This window comes from Bubalus kerabau, chromosome 22 (assembly GCF_029407905.1).
Source record: "Bubalus kerabau isolate K-KA32 ecotype Philippines breed swamp buffalo chromosome 22, PCC_UOA_SB_1v2, whole genome shotgun sequence".
NCBI lineage: Eukaryota > Metazoa > Chordata > Mammalia > Artiodactyla > Bovidae > Bubalus > Bubalus kerabau.
Genome location: NC_073645.1, coordinates 27,423,525 through 27,450,490, shown reverse-complemented (window position 1 = coordinate 27,450,490; position 26,966 = coordinate 27,423,525). Strand labels below are relative to the sequence as shown.

At 53.3% G+C, this 26,966-nt stretch overlaps 1 protein-coding gene across 1 annotated transcript; it reads left to right on the top strand.

Moving 5' to 3' along the window:
* ITPRIP (inositol 1,4,5-trisphosphate receptor interacting protein) lies at window positions 1-25,578 on the top strand. Its single transcript, XM_055559856.1, has 2 exons — window positions 1-1,249; window positions 21,744-25,578. The coding sequence occupies exon 2, from the start codon at window positions 21,757-21,759 to the stop codon at window positions 23,425-23,427; it is 1,671 nt and encodes a 556-aa protein (XP_055415831.1). The 5' UTR covers window positions 1-1,249; window positions 21,744-21,756; the 3' UTR covers window positions 23,428-25,578.
* The last annotated feature ends 1,388 nt before the right edge of the window (window positions 25,579-26,966 follow it).

Sequence of the window (26,966 nt, the reverse complement as noted above, 5' to 3'; positions counted from 1 at the left end):
AACTGTCTCTGATATAAGGAAAGAACTGTGAGCAGCAGCAGAAGCTTGAAAACAAGAGTAACCTGGGCCAAGGGCCAGGGGATCTATTTTTAGAACTTGTTCTCATTGCCTGTTTATCTTTCAGACTCAGCCTAATGTCTTCCAGGCGACTGTGAAAGCTATTTGGCTGGCTTGCGGAGGAGAGGAAGAAGGTGATCTAAAACCAAACAGCAGTGGCAATGGTGATAATCATTCAGCCAGTGTGTTCTCATAATTTCCCCCAATGTACCCTCAGTGGCCTTTAATTCCTGCAAAGCCACTTACCTAGGATTTATTCAAGCCCTTCCCAGCCACTTCTAATAGCTGTGGAATTTAGGCAAGTCACAAAGTGAAGACAATAGGCTGTGGATTTCATAACCCATCAAGTCTGACCAGGGTACTACAGTCCGTCCTGGCCTCAGTTCCTCCTTCTAAAATAGTGGTCTAACATCCCTACTGTAAACATGCTTTGGACACTAAAGCGCCCTCTACAGATGACAGTATTTAGTAATGATGTTCCTTTGTGCCTACTCAGGAAAAGGCAAAGATGCATTCAATTATCATAGAATTTGGTGAGCAATTTTAATCCACTTAGAAGTCGAAAAAAGGGACCGGCGTTGTGTCTCGACTTATATTTCCCTCCAAAGGACAAAATAAGTGGCCCCTGGAATTCCACCGCTTGTAAAACGCGCTGCTGAAAACCCAGTGTAGGCGTGCGGGGACTTAACTCCTTCCTTTCCGCCCGCCCAAACAGACTTTTAAGGGCGTCCTCTCCTGACTCCCTGTCCATTCGCTCCAGTTTAAATCCAGCAGCCAGATTCCGTCTTGCCCGATCACCCTCCAGTTCTGCTGGCCCCTATGGAGTTTCTGGGGTGGTCGATGCGCAGATTTCCGCGGCGGACCCTGGATCAGCCGCCCCCTAACCCTCACGGTCCACCTTAAGGAGCCTCCGAGGCAGGGAGGAGAGGCGGGTGTTTTGTTCTTATTTGGCGGAAAAGTTTCTTTGACATCTAGGAAATGAGTAACTCTGAAGTTCTCTAGAGCCCGGCGAATGGGGGCCAGAAGGCGGGAGCCGGCCGAGGTATCGCCGCCCCCGTCCCTCTAATTGTCTGGCGGGAAGCTCAGCCGCAGCGGCGGCCAGACAGCGGATTCCGGGGCCCCCGGGACCCGCGAGCGCAGCCGGGACTCCTGCAATACCTCCCGCCTCGGGGAGCGGAAACCGAAGCCGAAGGTAAGTACCGGGCCCGCGGTCGCGAGGCTTTGCGTCCTCCCGGAGCATTTCGTGGGTTGGAAGGAAGAAGAGGGACCAGGCGGAGCTGCGCCGGAGATGGAGGCGGATTGGAGCGGCGCGCCCACTCGGCCCCCCGGGTTGGGACTGACTTGGGGGACTGGGGTACGGCGCCCGAGCACAGGCGCGGGTGGGGGAGAGGCTGCCCTCTCCCTCTTCGCGCCGTGCGGGGTCCTGCATCCCGGCCTCTCCTCTCTGGCTTCTTCCCGGCCGCGGAGACCCCAGTGAGCGCTGCCCGTTGCAGCCCCGCGCAGCGGCAGCCCCTCCTCCCGGCTCACCGCACCGCGATGCCGGAAGCGGGACCAGGTTGTTGTTTCTACCGCCCCAAAGATCCGTTACTTTGGACCGTGTGAGCGGAGCTCTGGAGCTGAAAGAGTAGTTGAGTCGCCCTGCTTCTTAACTAGCTCCCTTCCATACTTCCTTTCCCCTCCTGGAAAGAGAGAGTAGGTATGAAGTCTTTGTTTTCTAGGTTTAACGTAGTGAAGCCATGAGGTTGCTGGAGGCGGGATAAAGCCCCCGCCGCTTCCTCTTTCTGGGCTATTAGTGAAGGAGACCCCACGCCGAGCAGAACTTTCTCTTGGGGCTGCTGCTAGTCTCCACCTGACCTCTAGTAGCATCCCAGACCCTTTCCCAGAGTTTCCAACTTCCTGGCTGCGATTTGGAGGAACTCGGATGCCCCAGGACTGGGCTTCACATCCAGAACGCTCCTTTTCTTTAAAAACAAAAGTGCTGTGTCCCAGGAAGGGCAAGTATTTTACTGAACCCCTCAGGGACCACATTTTGCCTTTTGCTCCTCTGAAAGCTGTGAGAACCATCCCTCCTTATACTCCCCCCACCCCCAGCTCCCCAAAACTAGAAGAGTACCAAGTACTGGTGGATCCTGGACCCTGTCCTTTTGAATGTAAATCAGTTCAGAGTCCTATTTTGGTGGGGAGGAGGGAGTGGGGAGGTTCTTCTTTTGGATTTGACCCAGGGTTCTTCCCTTTCATAAACTAGTTCTGCTGCTGAGTGGCTGCCAGGTAAAGCAAACCTGTGCAGGGTGCAGTCCCAGGTCCAAGCCAGCCTTGCAAAAAGGCCTGGTGCACAGGTAGAATTGCTGCCATTCACCTCTCCTTTATAGCATAATGGGCTGTGCTTTTGAGTCCTCCCTCCAGCCTACGTGCCTGAAGTGGCTCTCACTGTTTGCTAATTCCCTGTGTGCTGCTGCTGCCGCTCCAGGCCGTCCTGCCCTCACATTTTCCACTTGTGGGTAACCGTAAAGTGGTTAGGCTGACTCTCCAATGGAAAGCATTTTCTGCAAGTGCCGTCCTCCAGCTCGGTAATTTTCAAAGATGCAGCAGTTTCAAGCTCCAACTTTCGGGTGGCAAGGATCTGAACTTTTAACCTCATGCCATCAGCCCAGAAGTTGTCACCAAGAACGCCTCCCAGCTCCTGCAGCATGCATGACAGGAACAAAGATGAGGGTTTGTGGGTGAACTTTTTATCTGAGGACAAAAAGTGGAGGAACTTCTGGTAGAGGCTTCTAGCAAAATTGCCCACCTGAGAAGGTATTGTCTGGGAGGAACCTGGTCTTGTGTTTTTTTCTTCTTGGACCCCCTTGGGATCAATAAAGGGAAAAAGATGGAGGATTCTGTCTGGAGGAGACATATCTCTGGGTGGAGGGCTGGAGTGCACAGCCCTGTTCTCACTTGTCCGCAGGGGAGAGGTGGAATGCCATGGGAGTTGGGAAAGTGTTTCTTGTCAGGGAGAAGGGAATAACTGGCAGTATTTCCTCCAGAGACGAGAAACCTAGGGGAAGGTGGCTCTGGCCTTCAGGAATTTCCAACTTTGTCACTCAAGAGAAGGAGGAGACTTGCTGTGTCTGGCCTTAGAGATTCACAGGGTGGGAGAAGCAGGAGATGGATTTTACTTACTCAGAAATAAGGAGGAACTTGCTGACAGTAACTGGAGCACCTCAGTAGTTAAGGCGTTGCCATCACTGGCAGGAGACAGGTGGCCATCAACAGTTACGAAGGAGAGGGTCCCTCCAGAGTCCAAGACTCTGTGGCTCCATGTTTGGGGTGCAGAGTCCCCTCAATTGGAGAGCAGCCCTGGGGGCCCTTGGGGAAAGCTTTATCCCACGAGCCTGCTAAGGGAGGGGTAAGGGCTCCAGATGTGCTGGACACCTGAGGAGCAGGACCTTACTTGTGGCTGGGACTAATCTTGTCTTGCTGGGGAAAGGGATGTACCCAAGAGAGTGCCAAGAGCTGACAATAATAACCTCCAAGACTGCTGCTAGCCTGTTCCATCATCTGCATGAATTAGAATAAGGTACTTCCTTTTAACAAGAAGATGGCACCTTGGTATCATTTAGAAAACAGGGGCCTCCTCTGGGTGGACAGAGCCAAGGCACATAGCTGTGCAAGCTGGCATGTGAGCTTGATTCATCCTTTCCACTCTCCCAGCCAGGTGTTCTTGAGCAGTATACCACCCATACAACTGTACACAGCAGCCTGATAACCAATTTTCGAGGGCTTAACATTTGCCAGGCTTTTTTTCCCCCAAAATCACTTTGCCTGTATTAACTCATTTAATCTTCTCAGTAGCCCGGTGACATAGGTATTGGTATCCCCATTCTATAGTTGAGGAAACTCAGTCACAGAGAGGTATGGTGTTCAGAAGCCTGAAAGTCACTGAGCATTCACAGAGCAAGAAGCAGGTGAAGTTTCAAAAGCTAGTTTAGTTGGGGCCCCTCATGAGAAAAAGATAAGAGCGATTGCTCTTTTCTTTGTCAGAGGAAGGAAACTCACTGTCAGCTCAGATGGAGGAAGATGGCAAACTTACCTGGCAGCTGAAGGAAAGGAAAGAAAGGCAGGGCTGGCCCAAGCCTCAGATGTCCTTCCTTTTTAATCACTGGGCAGTGTGACATCGCACATCCAGTCTGGGGCCTGTCCTGAGGCTGATGAGTAAGTGCTGCCTGGGTGTGGTGCAGAGGAAAAGGGCCATGCAGGGTCCCTGACCTGGGCAGAGAATGCCTGAGGGAATGGAGGATGGAAAAAGCATCTGAACACGCTGTCCTGACACTTGCAAGCTCTACAGCCCCTATCCCTGTCCAGTGCTGCTCTTCTGCAAACGCCCTTCCCAACTCATCCAGAAAGACTTTCCAAAACTGTATTTCACAGCTCCGTATATATGGTCACTTATTTTTCACCCTATACATTACAGCACTTAATTAGCTGGAACAGAGCATTTTACTATCTACTATCTGTAGACAGTATTTTAAACAAAATAGACTTCTCAGCTAATGGGAAATTCATCATGGCCTTGGAAAGGGACGACTGGTGCCTAGCCGATTTCCCATGTCGTGTGACCTGCCCCAGAATCTGGCTCTTAGTTGCACATGTTCAGAAACCCTGTCTCCACGATTTTCAGGGCAGTTTGGACTTGAGCTACTGAGTCATCTACAGAGAGCTCTTGTACACTACAAAGTGTACAGATAAAATTGCTAGCATATTAATTCGCAAGAAGACTTTGTAACCATTGTAGAGCCAGTGATACTGGCTTCTTGAGTCCTGGGCAAGCCACATGGGAAACTAAAAATCAGAAGGCAACTTGTGCTTGGCAAAACTGGATTCAGGTCAGGGGAGGCAGAGGGCAGGGGCAGCAGTGGTCCAATAGCATGGACTCTGTTTGCTTCTATGGCCCCATCACCCATGGAGAGATGCCTGCCAGGTAGATCAGCAGTCCTATATGTTATGTATATCTCCTTAGCCAGTCCCTCAAGGGCAGTGTTTGCCAGTAGGATGTCTCCCTGTCCTCTTTCATAATTTAGCATTTTTTATTTTATTTACTTATCTCATTTAGTGCTTTCTAAATAGTAGCTCCCAGCTACATTAAGTTGTATTTGCATAAGTTAAATAACTACTATAAAATTTCAGGGTTGTAGGTTCAGGCCACAGGGGTAAATGCAAACCAAGGAGATGGTCAGGTGGCCTGGATGGGTCAACAAGAAGTCAAGTACAGAGCAAAGAAACATGGTCCTTAGTCAACACAGATACTCAACGAACTGGAAGAGCCAGGACTGACCACTTACTGCAGCCCCAGTGTGAACATGAGGGTGATACAGTCCTAAGTCCTTGCTTTGGCTGTCTGAACCACCTGGCCTGCCCAGCTGGCCTCTTTGGATTTAAAGGGTTCTCCCTGGTCTCTGTCCAGGCCCCCTCATGGCTCTTCTTTAAAGCCATAAGCCTCCAGGTGCCCCAGAGCCAAGGAGGTATGACTCACATTGACCTTGACTTAGGGCAGGCTTGGGTTGAGTCCTGGCTCCAGAGCTCAGGAGTTGGGCAAGTGCTTTGACTGTTCCAAGCCTCGGTTCTGTCATTAGTAAAATGTGGACAACCCCGCACAGGGTCTGCTTATAAGCCAATGTGATGGTGCCTGGTGCAGACCAGTCTCTGGCTGGTATGAGCACTTAAAGACAGGGGAGGTCAATGGAAGATCATCATTCTCTGCCAGATTGGGACCTCGCTTCCCCACTGCTTCCTCCTCTTAGCTCTGGGCAAAGGGCAAGGCCACAGGGACCCAGACTCTCCCAGATGGTGAAAAGGAGATTGGTGCCCTGGTGTGGGGTTCATTCAGAGTTGAGGGTAAAGCTACCCATCCAGACCTTTCCACCAACACTAGGAGAGGGAAATGAGGCATGGCCTGAACAGGCACCCAGAGGGGAGAGAGGGAGAGGTTTTTCTGGGACAGGAAGAGGATCATTTGGATGTGCCCACGAGGTATACAGGGTCCACCTGGGCAGTTTGAAACCTGGGATGTCTTCCTGTAGGAAGCTTAAGCCCCTTCATCCTCATGGCCCACCCCATGACATCAGCAGAATGGAAGCACCTCACCAGTGACATCACTGTTGCCCAAGGCAACAGACACCTCCACCTTAAGTTATACTGGGAGGAACGAGAACCACCCAACTGTAAGACACATGTTGAAGGGAAGGAGTGCCGCAAGTGCTACATCCGCAGGTGTGTTCCTCAGGATGGGCTAGGGGAAGAGGGCAAGGCTGCAAGTCCGAGGTCTGGGCTATGAGCCTTTTGGTGGAGGGTCTTTGGGCCTTGGGTTTGCTCCAGGCCCGAAGTACTGACAGCTGCCTTCTTGTTTGGGTCTCTGAGCTGCAACTCAGAACAAGAAGGATGCCTCCTGAGGGGCTTCTTGTGGCTTCCATGGCTCTGAGCCTCCCTTCTACAACCTGAATCAGTCCACAAAGGGAGTAGGGCGAGAGCAGACAGGAGTAGTGATGGGGAGGTCAGAAGAGGGGCTTTCCCTTCTTCTTCACCTCCTACCCCTAAAGGAAAGTAAGAAACATGGCCTCCTTCCTGGGGAGGCTGACCTAAGAGAGAACCTTCATTCATTGATGGAACAAGTTATGTTCTTACTGTGCACCTACAAAGTGCCCGACACTGTGCTGGGGCTTCAGTAGCCTCATGGGGCCTTGTGATCAGATGCACAGAGAGGAAGATTGTGCAGAATCCACTGCCCCATGGGTGGCTACCAACTGGAAATAGAAACAAGGTCTCTGAGTCTGCCTCTCACCCAGCTCTGGCATGCCCCGTGGAAGTCTAAGTGGGTTACATGAGACCTGTGGAATGCTTTCCTCCCCAGCAGTTTATGTAGGAATCTGAGGGTGTCTGAGATATACTGGAGATTTGGTGAGTGGTGTTAGCGAGGACAGCCATGGGTGTCCATGGTGTCCTGCCTAAGGACAGAATCTGACAAAGTCTGAGTGTCAGTGGTGAGAGGACAACAGGCAGACCGCCAACCCCAGGTCCTCTCTTCCTCTGTGATATTGACACACAGGACTCAGTTTCTCTGTCTGTTTAATGGGGACAGTAACAATCAGAAGCAGATAATACTCAGTACACTTGAGATCCTCTGATGGAACTCCTAAGGAGAAAATTGAAAACCCACAGTGTTTAACAGACTCACTTCCAGGTGAATAGCACAGCAGGACCATTGCTATGCCTAGGAGGAGGGGCTCCCCTTTGTAGCTCTCCTGGGCTTCCTCCCTCCAGGTCACTTCCCTGCAGCACGGATGCAGGAGGGTCTCCTACCCCTGCCTCAAACCACAGGGAAGGCGTTGTCCTCATAATTGCCCAGCCGGTTGATGCAAAACCACGTGCTCATAACAAACAGTTCTCCTGGGAGCTTGTTTCAATAGCCTTCTTAGTAGCAGTCTGGGAACCCGCCTGGAGTTCCTGAAAAGGTCCTTTGTTTGCTGACTTTGTTTCAGAGTCACTGAGGAGGTAGGCATGCCTGGGCCGGAGGGGAAGAGAGCGGGGATGCCTGGGCTCCACCCTTGTGTGCCTCCTCTGAATGCCCCCATGCATCCATGCCTTTTCCTCCTACTGCCTCACCCCTAAATGCACTGCCCAGGGTCTCAAGAGACCTCAGTCCTCTTTCCCCATGCACTGTGGAGGAGGCTTCCCCATCCTTTGAACTGAAAAGCCATCTCAGATATCCGGGGTCACACACCCAGAATCTCTGGATGGAAGGAGCATCATAGCTTCATTAAGTCTGACTCCTTGCATCATGCCCACATTTCACCTAAATTGTCACCTGTTTTTCCAACGGACAGAAGAGCCTGGTGGGCTACAGTCCATGGGGTCGCAAAGAGTCAGACACGACTGAGCACATTGAGCAAGAGAGTTTCCCTAAATGGTACAGGGAAGGAAAGCCCATAGATGCATGTCTGATGTTTCACAGGTCACTGAGCAGCACGGTATCACGGAAGGACCAGGGGCTTGAAAGATGGACAGTCCTGGGTTCAAATCCCAGCTCCGTGATGTTGGTGTGGGTGGCCGCCCCTCTCTGTGCCTCCTTTTGAGGTTTATTGTGAGGATGATATAGCAAAGTAAAGTGTTTTGCATCATGCTTGAATCTCAATAAATGGAGCGTATCAGTTGCTGTTTACTAAGCCCTCCCCTGGGTGTCAGGGCCCTGCAGCTTGTCTGGTGTCCTCCAGAGAGACCAAGCTGCTTGTCACTCTACCGAGGATTGCTCTTCTGCTTCTTCCCTTGCCTGATTTGCATCTCACCCTGTCATCCTTCATTTGTCTTCCTTTTCTCCAAGGCCCTCAAGCGAGGAGGTGGGTGTCAAGGGGAGAGGTAGCTGAGGGTCAGATAACTTGTGTCGGAGTTCATTCTTGGGACGTCATTGTGGTCGGTGGTGGTGGTTAGCCAGCCTGCAGTTAGCAGAAGGCTGTACAGACCTAAAGTGGCTGTGGTCTGTCCTAAGGGGTGTGCTCACATTTCCCAAGGCACTGACCACTGTTAGGGCTTTACTTTGCTTTTCAGATGGCAGGGTGCCTCCCAGGGGGAAAAAAAACTTAGAATTTACTTTATCCAGGATGCCCCACTCCACTCCCATTTCAAATTCCTCCTCCAGGGAATGCAGTGAGGTTCTTTTCCTAGTCCTGACTTCATTCATTCATTCAGCAAGCAATCCATGCAGCACCTTTAATGCCAGATATCAGAGACCAGCACTGGTTTCTCCTTCTAGGTGCTCAGAAATGGTGGAGGAGCTCTCATTGTTGCTGCCAGATGGGCAGGGCAGGGAGCTGTGAACTTCCCAGGTGCCAAACTTCCTGCTGTCCCTTGGTGGCAGCCCCTGGGGCCTTTAGAAGAAAACAGGAGGTAGAGGTGACAACTTTCCCCTGTCCCCAGGCTTCTGGGGTTGCTGCAGGAATGTAGGCCATCTTACCTCTGCCCAGAGGAGTCTCTAAGATGCACCCAGCAGGATTTAACAGATCAAAACGGAGACCTGGCCTCCTCACCAATACCAATGCCAGTAACAATGTCCTTTACGGAGCACGACCATGTGACTGCCATGCCATGAAGTAGGTGCTATTGGTATAGCAAGTGGGAGAGCCAGGATTCAAATCCAGGCCTCTGATTCCAGAGTCTGGCCCTTCTCTAGGAAGCCTCTACAAAGTGTTAAGCCCTCCTGAGCTGAACATCTTTGGGCTGTTTCTTTCTGGGTGGCCTTGGGGCTGCAGGATGTCCGGTGAGCTTGGCAGTATCAGTGACAGTTTGCAGCGTATCCCAGCCAGACCCGTGTGCACCTGAATTGGTTCTGGGACACCTACTGTGTGCCAGGTGTAGCCTGGGGTAGAAGCTAGGACAGAGAGCGTGGGCATCCTCACAACAATGTCATCGCTCCAACCCTGTGGCTGGAAAACCGTGTGGTTGTAGATGGTGGTTTTGTGTAATTCACAGGGAGGGTGACTGTGTTCCTGGGTGATTCTGGGGGCTGTTTTTCTCACAGTTCTTAGGTCCCCCTGGAGGAGGAGGACTGGTTTGCTCTGACTGGTTTGGCCCTAGTGAGGGAGGTCCCTGCAGCGGAGAGCCCAGCCAAGAGGGCCAACCGCAGCTCTTATGTTTTTTACAGCTGGGTTGGCCTCCTTCTTGCCTTTGAGTCTCTTACTGTTCCCCTTTATTAAGATGAAAGGGGTCTTTAGATCTTTGCAGTCACGGAGCAGCGTGACTGTGTGTGTGTGTGTGTGTGTGTGTAGGAGGCCCAGAGCGCTTCCTTTCCTCCCCACCTCTCTCCCCCTCTCCCAGCCCAGCTGGGGCCCGGACCTTGTGTCAGGTACGCCCAAGCCTCAGGGGACCAGGGTGGGAACACCGCCTGAGATTTCACTGTGGTGGGGGCCAGTACCCCTCTAAGCCTGAAGTCAGAGGCAGTGGGGAGGGTGGGGAGAGGGAAGAGGCGGGGAGTAGGGGAACTGGCTGTTCTGTGGCCACAGAAAAGCCCCTGGGGCCCATCTCTTGTGGGTCCTGAGCTGGGCTCTTTGTTCCAACCCAGAGAAGGTGGGCCACTGACAATCTGCTTAATCCTCCATCCCCTACGCAGCTGTGAGAGGGGCCAGTGGGTGGGTGGGAGGGCCTTCCCTTCCCTTCCCTTTGTTGTCCTTTGTATTTACTCTCAGCTTCCTGCTCCACCCCCTTGAGTCCCTCCCCTAAGCCTGTGTGTTTGCTGTGGTCTGGAGCCTGCTTCCCACCCCCTGCTGCTGACTGCCCTCCGTGTCCCAAAAGCGGGGTCTGCCCTGAGCATTTGCTGCTGTGCTTGGAGGCCTGGGGTGTAGAAAACACAGGATGCAGGGAGAGACAGCAGACAGTCTGGGGAGCCCTGGTGTGGCCACCCTAAAGTGAGTGTTCATGTTCCCTCCGGGCAGCTGCTCTTGGGAGTGAGATGGGGCCCAGGGGCAGAGGAGACTTCCCAGAAACTGCAGTTTAAGCCAAGCCAATGTCTGACAGTCAGAAGGACTGCTTCGCTGTGGGACACGGTTAGTACTGCACTTCTGTTGTTAAAACGAACCCTGTAACTTCAAGTCTAGAAACCTGGTGTGGGAACTGGGTTTCAAGGGAAGCCCTTGGGTACACACCTGCTGTAGGAAATGCATGGAGGGTGTTTATAGACACCTTTAGAAAGCAGTGTCTCCATATGCAGGGTGTAAGCCAGTGGGTCCCCAGGGTCGCCATGTCCTTGGCACAGTGAGCAGACGGCCCTGCATATGGTCTCTGCCAGGTGCTCTGCAGAGTGTCAAGGCACACAGGCTCGCCTTGACCCCAGAGGAGCCCAACCACGGAAGGCAGTGAGATACGACCAGAGCTCAGGCCAACAGCTCCTTGTGATGAAGCAGCAGCCTGGGTCCACTGGGAAGACAGCAGGGTCCAGAACCGCAGGCCTGGCACAGGCCTCTGGCTCCTCTGCTCTCTTCCTACTTGTGTGACCTTGAGCAATTGCTCAACCTCTCGTTGCCTTGGGCTCCTGCCTGGGAAATGGAGCTGCTGCACAGGCAGATGAGCCAAGAACAAAGCCTTGAGGAGCAGGTCTCTGTTGGGTCCCCACTTGGGTCACATTTCTGGAGACACCATCTACACTGGTGCCAGATGCCCGCCTACACTTGAGAGGATTAGTAAATAGGCTGTCTCTTCCCCTTGTTCATCTGTCCCCTTCAAGAAAAGGATTTGTCTCAAGTTGGGGGCAGAGATGATCCCTAAGACTTTGGCAAGTGGTTTCTGAAATGAGCTGACTGTGAGCACTGTACGATGGGGCTGGGTGTGGACGTTGTAGGGAATGGTGGGGAAGTAAGTCTAGGAGGTGTTGAGAGGACAGTAGATAATTTGAAGTGGCCCTCGCAGGAGGGAGGGGAACAAAGGGGGTCCCCTGACTGAACTAGAGCTCAGACCTGTGTCTCATGGACACAGGATCTCCCTGAAGTGGGGCAGGGAGACCTCCAGGGCCTGGGCTACCTGAGGTGGCTGGGAATTAGGGGAGAGCTCAGAGGAGCTGATTCCAAAGGACGATACCTGGCCAGGAGGGAGAGTGTGGCATGCCCAATAGTGTGGCATCCTACACTTGGAATCCCAGGTGATAGCTGGTTTGCTGCTGGTGACCAGCAGAAATGGGAAGCTGGGTGGCCAAGCTGGGATGCGCTGTGAGATTGCATTGGCCGCCTAAGGGCTGTTGTAACTAAAGATCACAAACGTGGTGGCTTGAAACAACAGGATTCTGCTCTCTCATAGCTGTGGAGGCCAAAAGTCAAATCAAGGTACTCCAAAGACCACGCTCCCTCCAAATGCCCTAAGGCAGAATCCTCTCTTGCCTCTTCCAGCTTCTCATGGCTCCAGACGTTTGTGGGCTATGGAGCATCACTCCAACCTCTGTCTCCATCTTCCACCTTCTCCTCTTGGTCTGTTTTCTCCTTTTCTGTCTCTTTAGAAGGACAGTTGTCTTTGCATTCAGGGTGATCGAGAAGTGTCTCATCTCAAGATGCTTAATTAAATTACACGTGTAAAGACCTTTTGTGCAAATACAGCCCATTCACAGGGTCTGGGTATGAGCACATGGACTTGTCCTGTTGAGGTGTACCATTCAACAGCAGTAACTTGTATTCCAGGAGCCTTGGGAAGGATGAATGAGAGAGGAGGGTGTGGGCCCCAACTCAGGGCTGCCAGGGGAGCCCTTCCTTGTCTCTGTGACTGCAGCCTCCTTGTTATCCCTTAGCCTCTGAGACCCCAGGCCTTTGTCTGTCTGTCTCTCCATCCCAAGAATTTTGCTGTGATTTTCCATGATGCCCTGTGGTTCAGGGCCTCGGTGGTGGGGAAGTCAGGCAGCATGGCTGGACAGAAGGAGGCCCTGTCCTTCTTGGGAGACTGATGGCTTCCCTGCCTTGTCCATCCCTTGCTGGCCGAGGGACGTGCATAGGATGTGGTGGAGGAGCAGGAACAGGAGGGATGTGGGCTGTCCCATCCATCTGGGCAGAGTCCAGGCCACTGCACCTGGACTTGCTGCACCCAGGCTGGCCGGCTGCTTGACCCCAGTCCAGAGGATGCGGTTGGCATCCTGGTGGCGTTGTGGAAGCGCCTCCCTTTTATGAGAGTGGGCCTGGTGGAAACTCCACATTCTGGCGGATGTGAGTGGCCTCCCTCAAGGAGTCTGGCCAGTGTAGCCACGTGCGGCCACAGCAGAGCTCCCATCAGTGGAAAGGCTGCTCCCCGCCAGTGTCCAGTTCCCACGGGCCCGTCCGTAGGTAGTCCACCTCCCCAGGCATTGGGGTGGAGGCTCTGCTCTCTCCCTTGTTCTGCCCTGCTCCCCCATCCCCACCAGGGCCAGGGCCAGTCTTGACCCCTGGCGTTTCCCTGGGTTAGGAAGGGGTGGTGAGGGTGCAGCTCTCGGTCCTGGGAACCACAGGCCTTGGACTGAAATCTGAGTGCTGCTCAGTGCCCGCCCATTAGACCACACGGTCACTCTCTTTCCTTCTCGTCCCTGGAGAGGCCGTGGGGAAGGCGCATGCAAGCCCCAGGCACCGGCTGGTTAGGATTAACTGAGGGTGGCTGCTGGGGCGGATGGGAAGACACTGGAATGGGGTCAGCACTGGACTAGGAGTGAAAAGTTGAGCGGGGGTGAGCGGTGGGGGGAGGTATTTCAGGGAGTCCCAGATGCAAAGGCTCTAGCTAGCAGGTGGCGGTGTGGCTGAGGGGGAAAAGTGAGGAGAGTCCTGGGATCACAGGCAGCCTTGAGTGGAATGCTGGGTGGGGAGTTGGGGGTGGCAGTGGGCAGGGAGAGGAGGCATGTGAGGGGCAGCAGACTGGGTGGCCCGCTGATACAGTTTACTTGGCTCACATGGATTTCAAAGAATTTTTGAAAGAGTGGACAGCAGAGTAAAATTGAGATGTTGGTCAAATGCAGATTCTGGCTTCTCTTGGAGGAAACAGAAAAGATCATGCCATTTTGGGTGCATAGAACATGCAGTGTGGTGGCTTCCCCAGAGAAGGCCTGAGTGGCCCAACTGTCCAGCACCTGCACTGAGCCATTTACAGTGGGGAAGTGTCCCCTCCCCACTCCAGCCCCACATCACCACCACTCCTGCCCCCAAGAAGGCGAAAAAGAGATAAAGGAAGGAGCCCAGTGGCCACAAAAGTGGCAGGTCTGAGGAAGTGGCAGGCTGGGGCCAAGAAGGAGATCCTGCCCACCAGTGGGAGGAGTTAAAGGTGATGCAGTGGAAGGTAGGGGTGTTGCAAAGACACTGAAAAGAGGAAGCCCTGGGGACCCAAAACTGTACCCTTTCTACCCACTTTCTCAACTAATTTTGGTCCTCTTCCTTCCTCTTTCCTTGCCCGCCCCCTCCCTCTCTGCCAGCACCCAGTTCCCACCCCTAGAACTGTTCACCCTCTCCCTGAAGTTCCCCTCCCCCATCCGGTTGCGGGGTGCAGGTGAAGAGACCCCAGCCTGAAATGCAGTGATGGAGGCTGTCTGTCTTGCCTGGGTGGGACCTCTCCTCTCCAGCAGGGGTCCCGTCCTGAAAGGCAGCAGCCAGCGCCTGCAGCGCTGCCCTTATGGCACCATCTGTGCTGAGTCTGTCTGTCCCCTGGCCCAGAGTCAGGCGGCGAGGAAGGAATGTGTGGAGACCCATCACTCACACGACGGGCCATTCCTCCCAAGTAGGTGATAAGCCAACTCCCCCTGACACGTTGGGTGCCTGCAGGTGCCCAGCCCCGTGTGTGGTGCCTGGAGGAGGTAGGGGTGGGGATGCAGATGATGTTCAGCTTCGAGCCTTTGCTGGCACTGCAGGTAGGGACACAGCGTAAACCCACACAGTAAAGAGCAGGGATGTGGCCTGACCCACAGGGTTTGGAAAAGGGCAGGCTCCCCGGAGAGGGGACCCCTGAGCCGGCCCTGAATGGTGGGTGCTATTGAACAGCAGGGAAGCTGGTCAGACACCAGCATGGGACGTGGCCTCTGCCAAGAGAGAAGAGTGGAATCGGGCATGAGACAGACAGACCATACGTCTGCTGGAGACAGCCTGCTCCAGGGGCCCAAACTGCAAACCAAGACTCGGGGTCAAACTCGCACTCTGCATTCCACCTCTCTTTGCTTATAGTCCAGTTTCTCCAAGGCCTAGGAAGCTTGGGGTCAGCCAACCTGATGATTTTGGTGATCACCACTGGCAGGGAAGCCAGGGAGGGTCACCAGGCGGGGGAGGTTTCCTATCATCCCCTGGGGGGATGGAAGGAGTAAAGCAGAGAGAAGAAGGCAGGCTTCACCACAGACTGCAGTCCAGGAAATACTGGAGGCCACCCAGTGAAACTCCCTGACCACCAGTCTCTTCACAAGATAGGGATGCCACAACCACCTATCTGGTGTTCTGAAAATATAATGACAAAACACACGCAGAGTAATTAGCTTCCTGTTAGCTGTTAATGAAAACATCACCTTTCACTAATCCTCTTCTGCCTGCGAGGGTCCACAGTCCACCTGGACCACTTCCACCTTCACCCACTCTCCCAGTCAAGTGTGTCGCCTCATGATGCCTCAGTTTCCCCATCTGTAAAATGGGGCTTAGATGAGTACTGCTCTAAATTCTGACTTTCTTAAATTTGTGGGTTTATTTCCCCCTAACGACATGTATCTCATTGGCCAGGACTGTGAAACTCCAGCACAAGGCCAGGGACACAGGAGGGGTTCAGCCCAAACTTTGGACACTTTGGGTCTCCTTTAGCCACTTCTTTCTTGGGAGGCCCAGAACCTAAGCAACAGGAAAGGGACTCCAGTAACCCCACAGGACCTGGGCTGTCAGGGCGTTCCCCTGCCATCAGCCCACCTCCCTATTCCATTTTGTCAGGACACATAGGTTCTTTCAGCTCTGAAGATGACGCCGGGGCCTGAGCTACATCTGCCGTGGTAATTAGCAGAGCTAATTGCATCTGAGAGGCTAGGTGTGAGGCAAACCGTTGGCGAGTGCCAGGATCTGGGCTGCAGGGACGCTGTGGAGTCCCACCCTCCTCCTCCCTAGAAGCCTACCTGGCTTGGGAAGGGGTGGGTCTCAGACTGGAGTGGGCATTAGAACCGCCTAGAGGTGCTGGTCCCACCCCTGGAATTTCTGATCAGTAGGTCTGGAGCTGCACCTGAAATCTGCTTTTCTAACACATCTCCAAGTGATGTTAGGGATGCTGAGCCACAACCACATTGGAGCCACTGTCCCGGGGAGGCAAAGGGCCTGGCTGCTGGGCTGCTAAGAAAGACACCCCCACTGCTGAGGCCACAGTCAGCCAGCCCCAGGTGAGGGCAGGTGGGTGACAGAGCCAGGCCGGTGTTGATGAACACGTTTATAGGGCTGGACACAGGCTCCTGCTGTTCTCGATTTGTTGTTGGAATTCTGCCTGGAAGGAAAGGGGCGTGGTGGATATGGAACCAGGTCGATGGGCGCAGAGAAGATTTACAGATAAAGAAGTTCCCACAAAGAACAGCAATGAAACTCCCTCTGCAATGCTGTAGCGTACTGTTCATTCTGTCTGCCTCTTGCATGGATTGTAGTGTTTTCACTACTGAGGATCATGCCATCCTCATCTTTGTGGGCCCTGTAGCAACCCAACATGTTCCTTGCACACTATTAAGTGTGGGAAGATCCCCTGGAGGAGGGCATGGCACCATACTCCAGTATTCCTGCCGGGAGAATTCCAGCACTTTTACTTCACTTGGATGTGCTGGGCACTGCTCACAGCAACCCCTGTAACCTTCTAAGTGGTGGGTGTTACCCCTGTTTCACGGGTGGGTTAACCAAAGCCCAAGATGAGAAGTAATTTTCTAGCCACACAACTAGAAAAGGCACAGCTAGGCTGAGAAAGCTGCTCTGACTGCCTCCACCAAAGCCCAAGCTGCTTCCACTGTGTTAGGTTTGCACGTGAGGGCTAAGTTGCTTCAGTCATGTCCGACTCTTTACAACCCTATGGACTGCAGCCCTCCAGGCTCCTCTGTCCATTGAATTCTCCAGGCAAGAATACTGGAGAGAGTTACCATGCCCTCCTCCAGGGGATCCTTCCGACCCAGGGATCGAACCCAGGTCTCCTGCATTTCAGGCAGATTCTTTACCATCTGAGCCACCAGGGAAGCCCCACATCCTAGTGAGGGCTGGATAAAATGAAGTGTATCACTATTTTTGGGGGGCCATGTGGCATGCAGAATCTTAGTTCCCTGACTAGGGATGGAACCTATGCCCCTGCATTGAGAGGGCAGAGTCTGAACCACTAGATCGCTAGGGAAGTCCCACTATTAACCAACTCGTAGTGGCATTTATTGGATTAAGCTGTGGTGGGCGTGCCTCGGGGGCCTGGGGGATGTGGAAGTGAGGGACCCACAGAAGGAAGGGGAGGTCTTAGATTTATCCCCCAGGGTCTGGAGCTTCCAGCCAGGCTCAGAGTAAGGGTTTGAGTAGACCATTGGTCCGGGCTGACCACACACAGCGCTCCGCCCCAGCCCCAGTGACCCTGGACATTTGCCAGGCTAAGTTTAGCTGTGACCTGCATGGGCTGCCACGCTCTGTGGGCAGGGGCGGGGGTGGAGAGGAACTCAGCAGGTTTCCTCCCTGCTTCCTGGCAAGCAGACCCACAAAAGCCCTCCAAGTGACCCAGGTTTATATTCAAAACTGAACCCAGCTGGATGTCTCAGACTACTTGTATGGGGCAGCCTTGCAGAGGTAAGAGATTTGTGCCAAGGCAGAGGTGGAATACTTAAATCTGGGGGAAAGGGACCCTTTGGTGAGGAGTGTGTGTGTGCGCGCGCGTGTGTGCATGCATATATCCACAGTTTTGTGAGAGGTTCTAGCTGCTGCCCTGCCCCTGTGGTGTCCAAAAGTCCCAATATCCAGATTCTCTCCCTCATTCTTCTGACCCCTGAGGACCCTGGGGCAGAGTTCTTGTGACTTGGCTTGGGGAGGGGAAGTAATGGAGGCTTCTAACCCAGCCCCACCTAGTGCGCACTCAGCAGCTCCGTCCTGTTCCCCATCACTTAGGCGCCACAGGCAAAGCCAGCCTGCACAAAGGGTATCAGGAGCAAGACAACAGCTGGGAGCCCATCCCATCCCCAGGAGGGCGGAGGTGGTTTAAACTAGAAGTGAGTCAGAGGGAACTCCACCTCCAGGAGGATCCAAGGCACGGAAGGCTTCGCCGCCCCACTGCCCCCACCCCCACCCGCCGTTACTGGGGGGCAGGGTGGATGGAGTGGTTTACCGAGGAACAGCAGGCTTAGGGAAGCATTTTGTGCTTTCAGAGCACTTTTGAGCGTGTGTTCCTCCACACCCCTGGGACTTGCGTAGGGTTGGTGTGCAGGACAGGTAAGATAATAAGCCCCTAGAGGCCAAGGGGGAAGGAGCTGGTGTTGTAATGTGCTTACCCCATGCTGGGCACTGCTCAGCACCTGAATTGGATGGTCTTGCTTAACCTGAAGGACGGCCTGCTGTTAGCTCCATTTCACAGGTAAAGCAGTGGAGCCCTAGAGAAGCCAAGTGACGCACCCACGACCCCTCGGCAAAGCACAGAGTCACGGTTCAAACCTGGGCCTCTCTCTACAGCCCAGGGTCCTTTGTGATTCCTGCTCCTTTTGAGTCTTGTTAACCTTACTATTGCTAGTGTTCTGTGGCTGCCTGCATCCCCTGCAGGGGCGTTTGTTCGTCCCACTGCATCTGCAGACCCCTGCAGGCAGGTTCATCTATTAGTCCCATCCCATCACAGCTAACCTTTCATAGGAAAATTTGCTCAGGGGCAAGCATTTTGGACTTTCCTAGTAGCTCAGATGTTAAACATCCACCTGCAATGCAGGAGACCTGGATTCGATCCCTGTGTTGGGAAGATCCCCTGGAGAAGGAAATGGCAACCCACTCCTATATCCTTGCCTGGAAAATTCCATGGACAGAGGAGCCTGGCGGGGCTGTAGTCCATGAGGTTACAAAGAGTTGGACACAACTGAGTGACTAACACACAAGCATTTTGCTGAGTGCTTTCTGTGCATTATTTCCTTTACAACAGCAGGTATTATTATTCCCATTTTACAGATGAAAAGACTGAGATTCTGAAAAGTTGAATGGTTTGTCAAGGTCACATATCTAGTAGTGCACATGCTGGTGCTAACCCAGTCCAGAGTCCATCCTCTTAGCCTCTCATCACAGTGTTGATTGCTCTAGCTGATTTGGAGTTTTGAAACTTGCCTGCCCTAGTTTAGCACATCATCTTGTAGCAGGCATGAGGACATACACAGGGAGCCCCTGTGGAAGCTGTTGGATAGAGAAGAGGAGGACTTCCCAGTTATGGGACTTAGTGATGGCACCCCACTCCCCAGCTGGTGGCATCCTACCCTGGAAACTGACCTCAAGAATCAGGTGTTGCCAAAGACTTTGGCTGTGACTTGTCAGGGCCTGCCTGTGCCCAAATGTGGCCATCTGTAGTACAGGCCCTTTAGGGCCTCAAAATGCCCAAATTATCTCCTGACTGACTGCTGCCTGTATGTCTGTTGTATGTGTTAGTCACCTGGTCGTGTCTCACTCTTTGCAACCCCATGGACTGTAGCCGGCCAAACTCCTCTGTCCGTGGGATTTCTCAGGCAAGAATACTGGAGTGGGTTGTCATTTCTATTACTAGTACTCCACACCTTTATCCTAAAGTTCTGATCCATGTTTATCAGCCAGCCTTACAATTTTATCCTGGACCACCCTGGTCAAATCTTCCACTGATGTTTCTCTAATGTAGAAACCAGGGCTGGCCTGTTCATGCAATTATCCTGCACACTGCTCCTTGTCTTGGGGCAGAGAAACTGGCTGGCTGCCCCCTGCACTTTTTCCTCACCCTACCTCTCTCCCAGCCCAACTTCCTCCACTGTCTCCTGTCCTCCATTGACTTCTCAAGTGGAAATGCGTAAGTGTCTCAGAGTTCACCTCTTAGGCCTGAACGTAACTACACTGAATTCTGCTGCTGCTGGACCTCCCCAACCCCAACACTTTTGGTTCCTGCTAATGAGGAAGGGTCACCTCTGAGCAGTAGGTTTTGCCCAAGTGTGAAAACTCAGGCTACCTACATCCTGGCACTGCCAGGTAGAACCTGCAGAGGTGTTGTTGTTCAGTCACCCAGTCGTGTCCAGCTCTTTGCAACCCCATGGACTATAGTATGCCAGGCCTCCCTGTCCCTCACCATCTCCTGGAGTTTGCCCAAGTTCAAATTCATTGCACCGGTGATGCCATCCAGAGGTGTTCTTAACCTACTGATAGATACCTGCTTCTTGGTACCATTAGGGTAAGAACCAGCACATGTGACTTTCAGGGTGCAAATTCAAGGTCAGGGAATGGGGCTCCTATCAGGTCTGTTGGCATGCACTGGGGCAGAGATGGGGGCTCTTGGTTCTCCAGCAATGACCTCCTTTTTCCATTTGCTTTCCTAGCTGAGGTCCCCAATGGGAAGTGGGTGGGGCAAATGCCAAAAAGGCCAATTGATACTTCCCAAGATTCCAGCCAGGGGAAAGAGAGGGTATAATATAAGGGTTATGATGTGAGATAGTCCTTTGAAGACTTTAATGTAGATGGTATTAAAATGCAGATTCTGGTTCAGTGGATCTGGGGTGGGGCCAAGATTCTACACTTCTAACAGACTCCCAGGGGATGTTGCAGCTGCACAGTCTGAATAGCAAGTATTATAAGGGGTTAGTCCTTACCCCAAAGTCACTTGAGACCTAAAAATCCTGGAGGAATGTCACATCTCCTTTCACAATTAAGAAGTCAGGTTAGAAGTTCAGATGACTAGTGAGAGGAAAGTCAATGACTCAGTCACTCTGGTTGTTCCCTAGATTGTCCGGGGAAAGATCAGGATCAGCCAGGAGAACAGTGTCTGAATTTGGGGTGGAGTCTTCCGATCAGAGTGAGAGGTTTTCATTGGGGGTATATAAGGGCTCAAGACTGTTTCAGCTGCTGCTGAGTAAACATGCTGTTCACCGTGCTGTGTAGGCTTTGGAACCCAGCCCTTCTGTTCTTAACCACTAGGATATACTATACCGAGGAATCAGCCATTCACTGAGGGGGAAGAAAGGATGTCTTATACAGTATTATTTTGGTTTCAAGTGTTAGAAAAGAAACTTGACTTAAACAAAAAGAGAATATATTGAGAATTCCCTGGTTGCCTAGTGGTTAGGATTCTGGGCTTTCACTGCCAGGCCCAGTTTCAATTCCTATTGATCTCAGGGAACTGAGATCCTGCAAGCCATGCGGTGCAGCCAAAATAAAAAAGGAATGTATTGATTTATATGACTACAAAGTCCAGAGGTACTGGCTTCAGGCACTGCTGGGTCCATGTTGGCACCTCTCTCTGGCAGATCTCCCTTTGAGGTAGCTAGACAGCCAATCGGAGAAGGCAATGGCACCCCACTCCAGTACTTTTGCCTGGAAAATGCCATGGACGGAGGAGCCTGGTGGGCTGCAGTCCATGGAGTCCCTCGAGTCGGACACGACTGAGTGACTTCACTTTCACTTTTCACTTTCATGCATTGGAGAAGGAAATGGCAACCCACTCCAGTGTTCTTGCCTGGAGAATCCCAGGGACGGGGGAGTCTGGTGGGCTGCCGTCTATGGGGTCGCACAGAGTCGGACACGACTCAAGCGACTTAGCAGCAGCAGCAGAGAGCCAATAGCAGGTGTAACCCCTCAGGGTTCCCTGAGCTACCCTAGGCAACAGGGTGAGCCTTTCTCCCCATTGGTGGCCAGAGCAGGTCATAAACTCATCCAGAAACAACCACTGCCAGGGTGAGGAGGAGTATGAAGTAGTCAGGCCTGGGTTATATCCTCACCCCTTGACTGGGGGGTAGGTTCATCCCCTCCCAAATCATGAGTACTAGGAGTAGAAAAGATTCAGTTCCCAGGGGAAGTGGGTGCTGCTCCCAGAAAGAGGACTGTTTGGGCAGACAGAAACAGGTCCACCACTGTGGTAGTTTAGCCAGGATGCTGGGGTGGGACTTCAGGGTTCTTGTTCCCAACAAGGCTGTGCTGTGGGTTGGGTGGGGCGGAGCTCCGTGGGAGGGAACGACAAGGGAGTGAGCAGTGTTGAGGAAAGCTAGGTGTGACCATCCGTGTCTCTCTCTCTGTTCCCAGGAAAGCTGCCGCCATGGCTCTAGGGCTTTTCCGGGTGTGCCTCGTGGTGGTGACGGCCATCATCAACCACCCACTGCTATTCCCGCGAGAGAACACCACGGTCCCCGAAAACGAGGAGGAGATCATCCGTCAGATGCAAGCGCACCAGGAGAAGCTGCAGCTGGAACAGCTGCGCCTGGAGGAGGAGATGGCGCGGCTGGCAGCCGACAAGGAGGCCGAGAAAGAGGCATTGGAGCGGGTGGCGGAGGAGGGCCAGCAGCAGAATGAGAGCCGCACCGCCTGGGACCTGTGGAGCACTCTCTGCATGATCCTCTTCCTGGTGATCGAGGTGTGGCGGCAAGACCACCAGGACGCGCCCTCGCCCGAATGCCTGGGCTCGGATGAGGACGAGCTGCCCGACCTGGAGGGCGCCCCGCTCCGGGGCCTCACCCTGCCCAACAGGGCCACGCTCGACCACTTCTACGAGCGGTGCATCCGGGGGGCCACAGCTGATGCCGCCCGCACCCGGGAGTTTGTGGAAGGCTTCGTGGATGACTTACTGGAAGCCCTGAGGAGCCTGTGCAGCCGGGACTCGGACATGGAGGTGGAGGACTTCATCGGCGTGGACAGCATGTACGAGAACTGGCAGGTGAACAAGCCTCTGCTGTGCGACCTCTTCGTACCCTTCATGCCCCCGGAGCCCTACCACTTCCACCCAGAGCTCTGGTGCTCCAGCCGCTCCGTGCCTTTGGATCGCCAGGGCTATGGCCAGATCAAGGTGGTCCGGGCCGACGAGGACACGCTGGGCTGTATCTGCGGCAAGACCAAGCTTGGAGAAGACATGCTGTGTCTCCTCCACGGCAGGAACAACGTGGTGCACCACGGCAGCAAGGCAGCAGACCCGCTGTGCGCCCCCAACTCCCCGTACCTGGACACCATGCGCGTCATGAAGTGGTTCCAGACCGCCCTCACCAGAGCCTGGCACCGCATCGAGCACAAGTACGAGTTCGACCTGGCCTTTGGCCAGCTGGACACCCCAGGGTCCCTCAAGATCAGGTTCCGCTCGGGGAAGTTCATGCCCTTCAACCTGATTCCCGTGATCCAGTGTGACGACTCCGACCTGTACTTCGTCTCCCACCTTGCCCGGGAACCCGGTGGGGGAACCCGGGCATCCAGCACCGATTGGCTTCTGTCCTTCGCTGTCTATGAGCGCCACTTCCTCAGGGTAACCTCGAAGGCGCTGCCCGAGGGCGCCTGCCACCTCAGCTGCTTGCAGATCGCCTCCTTCCTGCTCTCCAAGCAGAGCCGCCTGACTGGCCCCAGCGGGTTGGGCAACTACCACCTGAAGACCGCCCTTCTGCACCTCTTGCTCGCCAGGCGGCCTGCCGACTGGAAAGCCGAGCAGCTCGACGCTCGTCTCCATGAGCTGCTCTGCTTCCTGGAGAAGAGCCTGCTGGAGAAGAAGCTCCAGCACTTTTTCATCGGCAACCGGAAGGTGCCACAGGCCATGGGGCTCCCTGAGGCCGTGCGCAGGGCGGAGCCTCTCAACCTCTTCCGGCCCTTCGTCCTACAGCGAAGTCTCTACCGGAAGACAGTGGACTCCTTCTATGAGATGCTCAAGAATGCCCCAGCGCTCATTAGCGAGTACTCCCTCCATATCCCCTCAGACCATGCCAGCCTGCCCCCGAAAACTGTCATCTTGTAGAGCATCCACGACCCAGAGGGCCAGGACACAGGGCATCCTGTGCGTTCACACCCCTGGGGGCATCTGCAGGCCCTGTCCTGGGAAGATGGCAGGCTTTATAGGGTGCCATGGCTTAGCATGGCTTAGCCTGCCGGGGAAGCCAGACCCTATAGCACAGAGGAAATGGAATTCCAAGCCAAAGCTGGTTTGCGTTCATGCCGTTGGGATTTGCCGGTTGACGCTATTGTCTGGGTTTAGGGACTGATCCTTTGCAGCTGACTTGTGGATCACTACCAATGACAAAGATGATGACAGAACTCAATGGATTCTGAGTTACGGGACAATGCAAACAGCGATTTGGGTGTGATTCTTTTTATATCCCAGGTCCAGTCTTTACTTGAATATCAACAAAGGATCTACAGGAATGCTAACAGGAACCCAAGTTAAGACCCTGCACCCTGATTTTCCGGTAACCCTTGGCCGCAGGCATCTGCAGCCAAACAGTGGGCATCAATATGGGTATTTGCAGCGTTCAATCCATAGCCTGCACTATAGGGATCCCCACTGTGGCTGCCATTTTTATACTGTTTGGAGAAAAGACAGATTCGCAGCCCAAGTGGCTAACGTCTCTGTTGTACAGAAGTGGGTACCTGGCAGAGAGAAGTTGAAGTTGGCCGTTGTTTCAGCTCCACATCTCGCTCAGGGTGCACCCATTTCTCTCTGCCCCTTCCCCTTGGATGCTGCGTTTTAGACCCAGTAGGGGCCACATACCATGTGGGTACAAGCTCAGTGGCTCCTCACTCTCATTTGTCTCCACAGCTGGTCTCTCCAGCCACCAGTATGTTGGGAGGTAGAGGCACTGAAGGCGAAAGATGAGAGAGAAAGAAGGCACTCACAGGGTGACTGGGGTGAAGGACAGAGCCTGGTACCTGGGGTGCTGGAGTCTAGCCTGAAGTCTGGCCTTCAGAGAAGATGCCCAGTTCAGAGAAGATCATAGAGATGAGGGATGCCATTGCCCTGGGTTTCCCTCAGGGTTCCATTCTTAGGGCAAGGGTGCCTGCAAGCAAGATCTGTTGTGGAATCCCAGCTCCACATGCAGACCCCCACATTCCCTTGGTGGTTCATTCCAGTGGGGTTCCCTCACTGCACAGAACCCCCCTTTCTGGATGGGCTTTGCTGGCCACACAGATGACCAACACCTGAAGAGCATGACAGAGCCTTGGCTGACTGGGACACATGAAGACAGACTATAGGCACAGCCCACAAGCCTCAGGGAGGGCGCCTTGGCACTACTGGGCCACGGCCCCGGGGCAAGCACAGAGCCTGTGGTCAGCGTTGGCCTCCGCCTCCAGGCCTGGCTTGGGGGGCTTGAAGCTGCTCCCTCCTCCGTTTGTGGCTTCACTGGCCCTCTGGGAGCTCCTCTCTTGGCATCGCTTCAGTCACCCTGCAGAGGGCCAAGCAGAAAGCAAGGATGAGTGCTCCTTCCCCAGAACTCTCCCTCCAGGGCTGAAGCTGCCCATACCTCCCAGACTCATGCCTGATTCCTTGGGGGTGTCGGGCTTACCATGAACGAAGAAAAGATCCTGTCTCTGCCCCAGGAGTGCTCTCACCTAGCCTTGGAAATTTCCAGAAGATGGACAGTTTGCCTGACAGGGTTAATTCGCAGTGGTTGGCTCAGCTGTGATGAGGCATTACAGACTGTAGGAAGCTGCAGGAAGCTTTCCATGTGAGCTGGGGTTAGACTGAGCAGCACCTGGGCTTGCCCCTCCCCAGGCCCACATGGTCTCCAGCAATAACCCTAAGCATCCATTCTGTGGGGATTCATTACCAGAGTTGGGGTGAATTTCCTTATTTATTGTCACCCATGCCTTTACTTTCTGATCTTCATCCTCATCTGATGTACTTTGAAGAGACCCCAGTGACCAAAAACCAGTCTCCTTAAGCCAAGATCAAGCCTCAGTCTCCCCCAGCTTCCCCTTTGCTTCCAGAAGAAAATTCACCGAAAAATTACCTTCTGGCCTCTTGTTTATACAGAGACAACAACTCAGCGGGGAAATGGGGATCTTTTATGCACCAAAGCTGCTTCTGAAGCAGGAAGCAGCAGGACTCTTGGTGTTTCATGCTGCCTTATTTATATTAAAGGAAGAATTAAATTCTTGCAAGGAGTAGAAACTGGTCACAGTATTTGTTTTTAACTTCAGGAAATCTGTGAGCTTCCCAGGGCAGAGCTGGGGAGAGGGTGGATTTCCTATTGACAAGAGGAAGCTTTCACTCCCTTTTTTATTCTTATGCTTTTGGAAAACTTTTAAAAATTGCAAAATAGAGTATTTCTGGCCCATCTCTGAGGCAGCCTGTAGAGTTTCAGAAAGGGCCTTTGAAAGCCAGCTATAGGGTGGATTTCAACACAAAACCATGTTTCACACAGCTGATTGTGTGCAGACAGTGTGGGGGCCTAGGAGTAACATGAAGCTTTTGGCTTGAAGAAAACAGATTGCCTTCTAAACAGAAGAGTTCTAGGCCTGTGGGGCACTTAGGCCTTTTCACTAAGGACAACTTTCTCCAAGGAATCTCTTTTCTTCCCAAGGATGCTAGACTGTACCCAGTGTCTGCTCACTCGCTATGCCAAATGCCCGGGAATTTTTCTGTGCATCTTGGCAAGTGAAATGAGTAGGGCTGGCCTGAAGCCACAAGGTTGGTTAGGTTGAAGGAGAACCCCTCCTCCCTCCTCAAAACCCCAGCCCCTCTCTCTACCTTGTCAAAGCACAGCTTAAGTTGAGAACCTGTTTTGTAATCAAACCAGCACTGGTTTGTAATCAAGGCTGTCATCAGAATAACATGAAGAGCTAGGTCAAATGCCCAGACACCAACTTGAACCTACAGGGCACCCAGGTAAGGCTCCTAAAGCGCCCTCAAGTGACCGATGATACCCCCTAGTTGACTGAGCATGGCTTTTCACTTCCTTTCCAAAACGGTTAGAACACAGACCTGGTAGAAGCCAAGGAGCCTGCTTGGGATCTGTGGTCCAAGGGGAATCTGGCACGCCACAGGCTTCTGAGAATACACTAGTATGAGAAGCAGAGAGGATGCGGAAGGCAAAGCTGGTGAGCACTCCTTTCTGGCAGGTCAGGTCTGGTTATCACTGGCAGGCGACTTCCTGGGCCACACAGCAGACTTCAGTGGAGTCTCTAAGAGTTCAGTGCAGGAATCTGCCTTCTGCCAAGTTCCCCAGGTGATGCTGGAAGTCCAAGAACCCCTGATAACTGGAGGATTAGGGAAGGCCTCACGGTCAGGCACTGCCGGAGACTGTTTCTCAAAGCTGGGCAGGACTGACCAGGAAAAGCATTTCAGCCAGAACCATGGAGTGAGAGCAGGAAAGCACCATGTGTGTGAGTGTGTGTGTGTGAGAGAGAGAGAGAGTTGCTCAGTCATATCCAACTCTGCCTGCCAGGCTCGTCTGTCCATGGAATTCACCAAGCAAGAATACTGGAGTAGGTTGTCATTTCCTCCTCTCGGGGATCTTGCTGACCCAGGGATTGAACCTGGGTCTCCTGCATTGCAGG

Excerpts from the sequence above, each read along its gene's own strand:
- ITPRIP (XM_055559856.1), top strand. The coding sequence starts at position 21,757 with ATGGCTCTAGGGCTTTTCCGGGTGTGCCTCGTGGTGGTGACGGCCATC.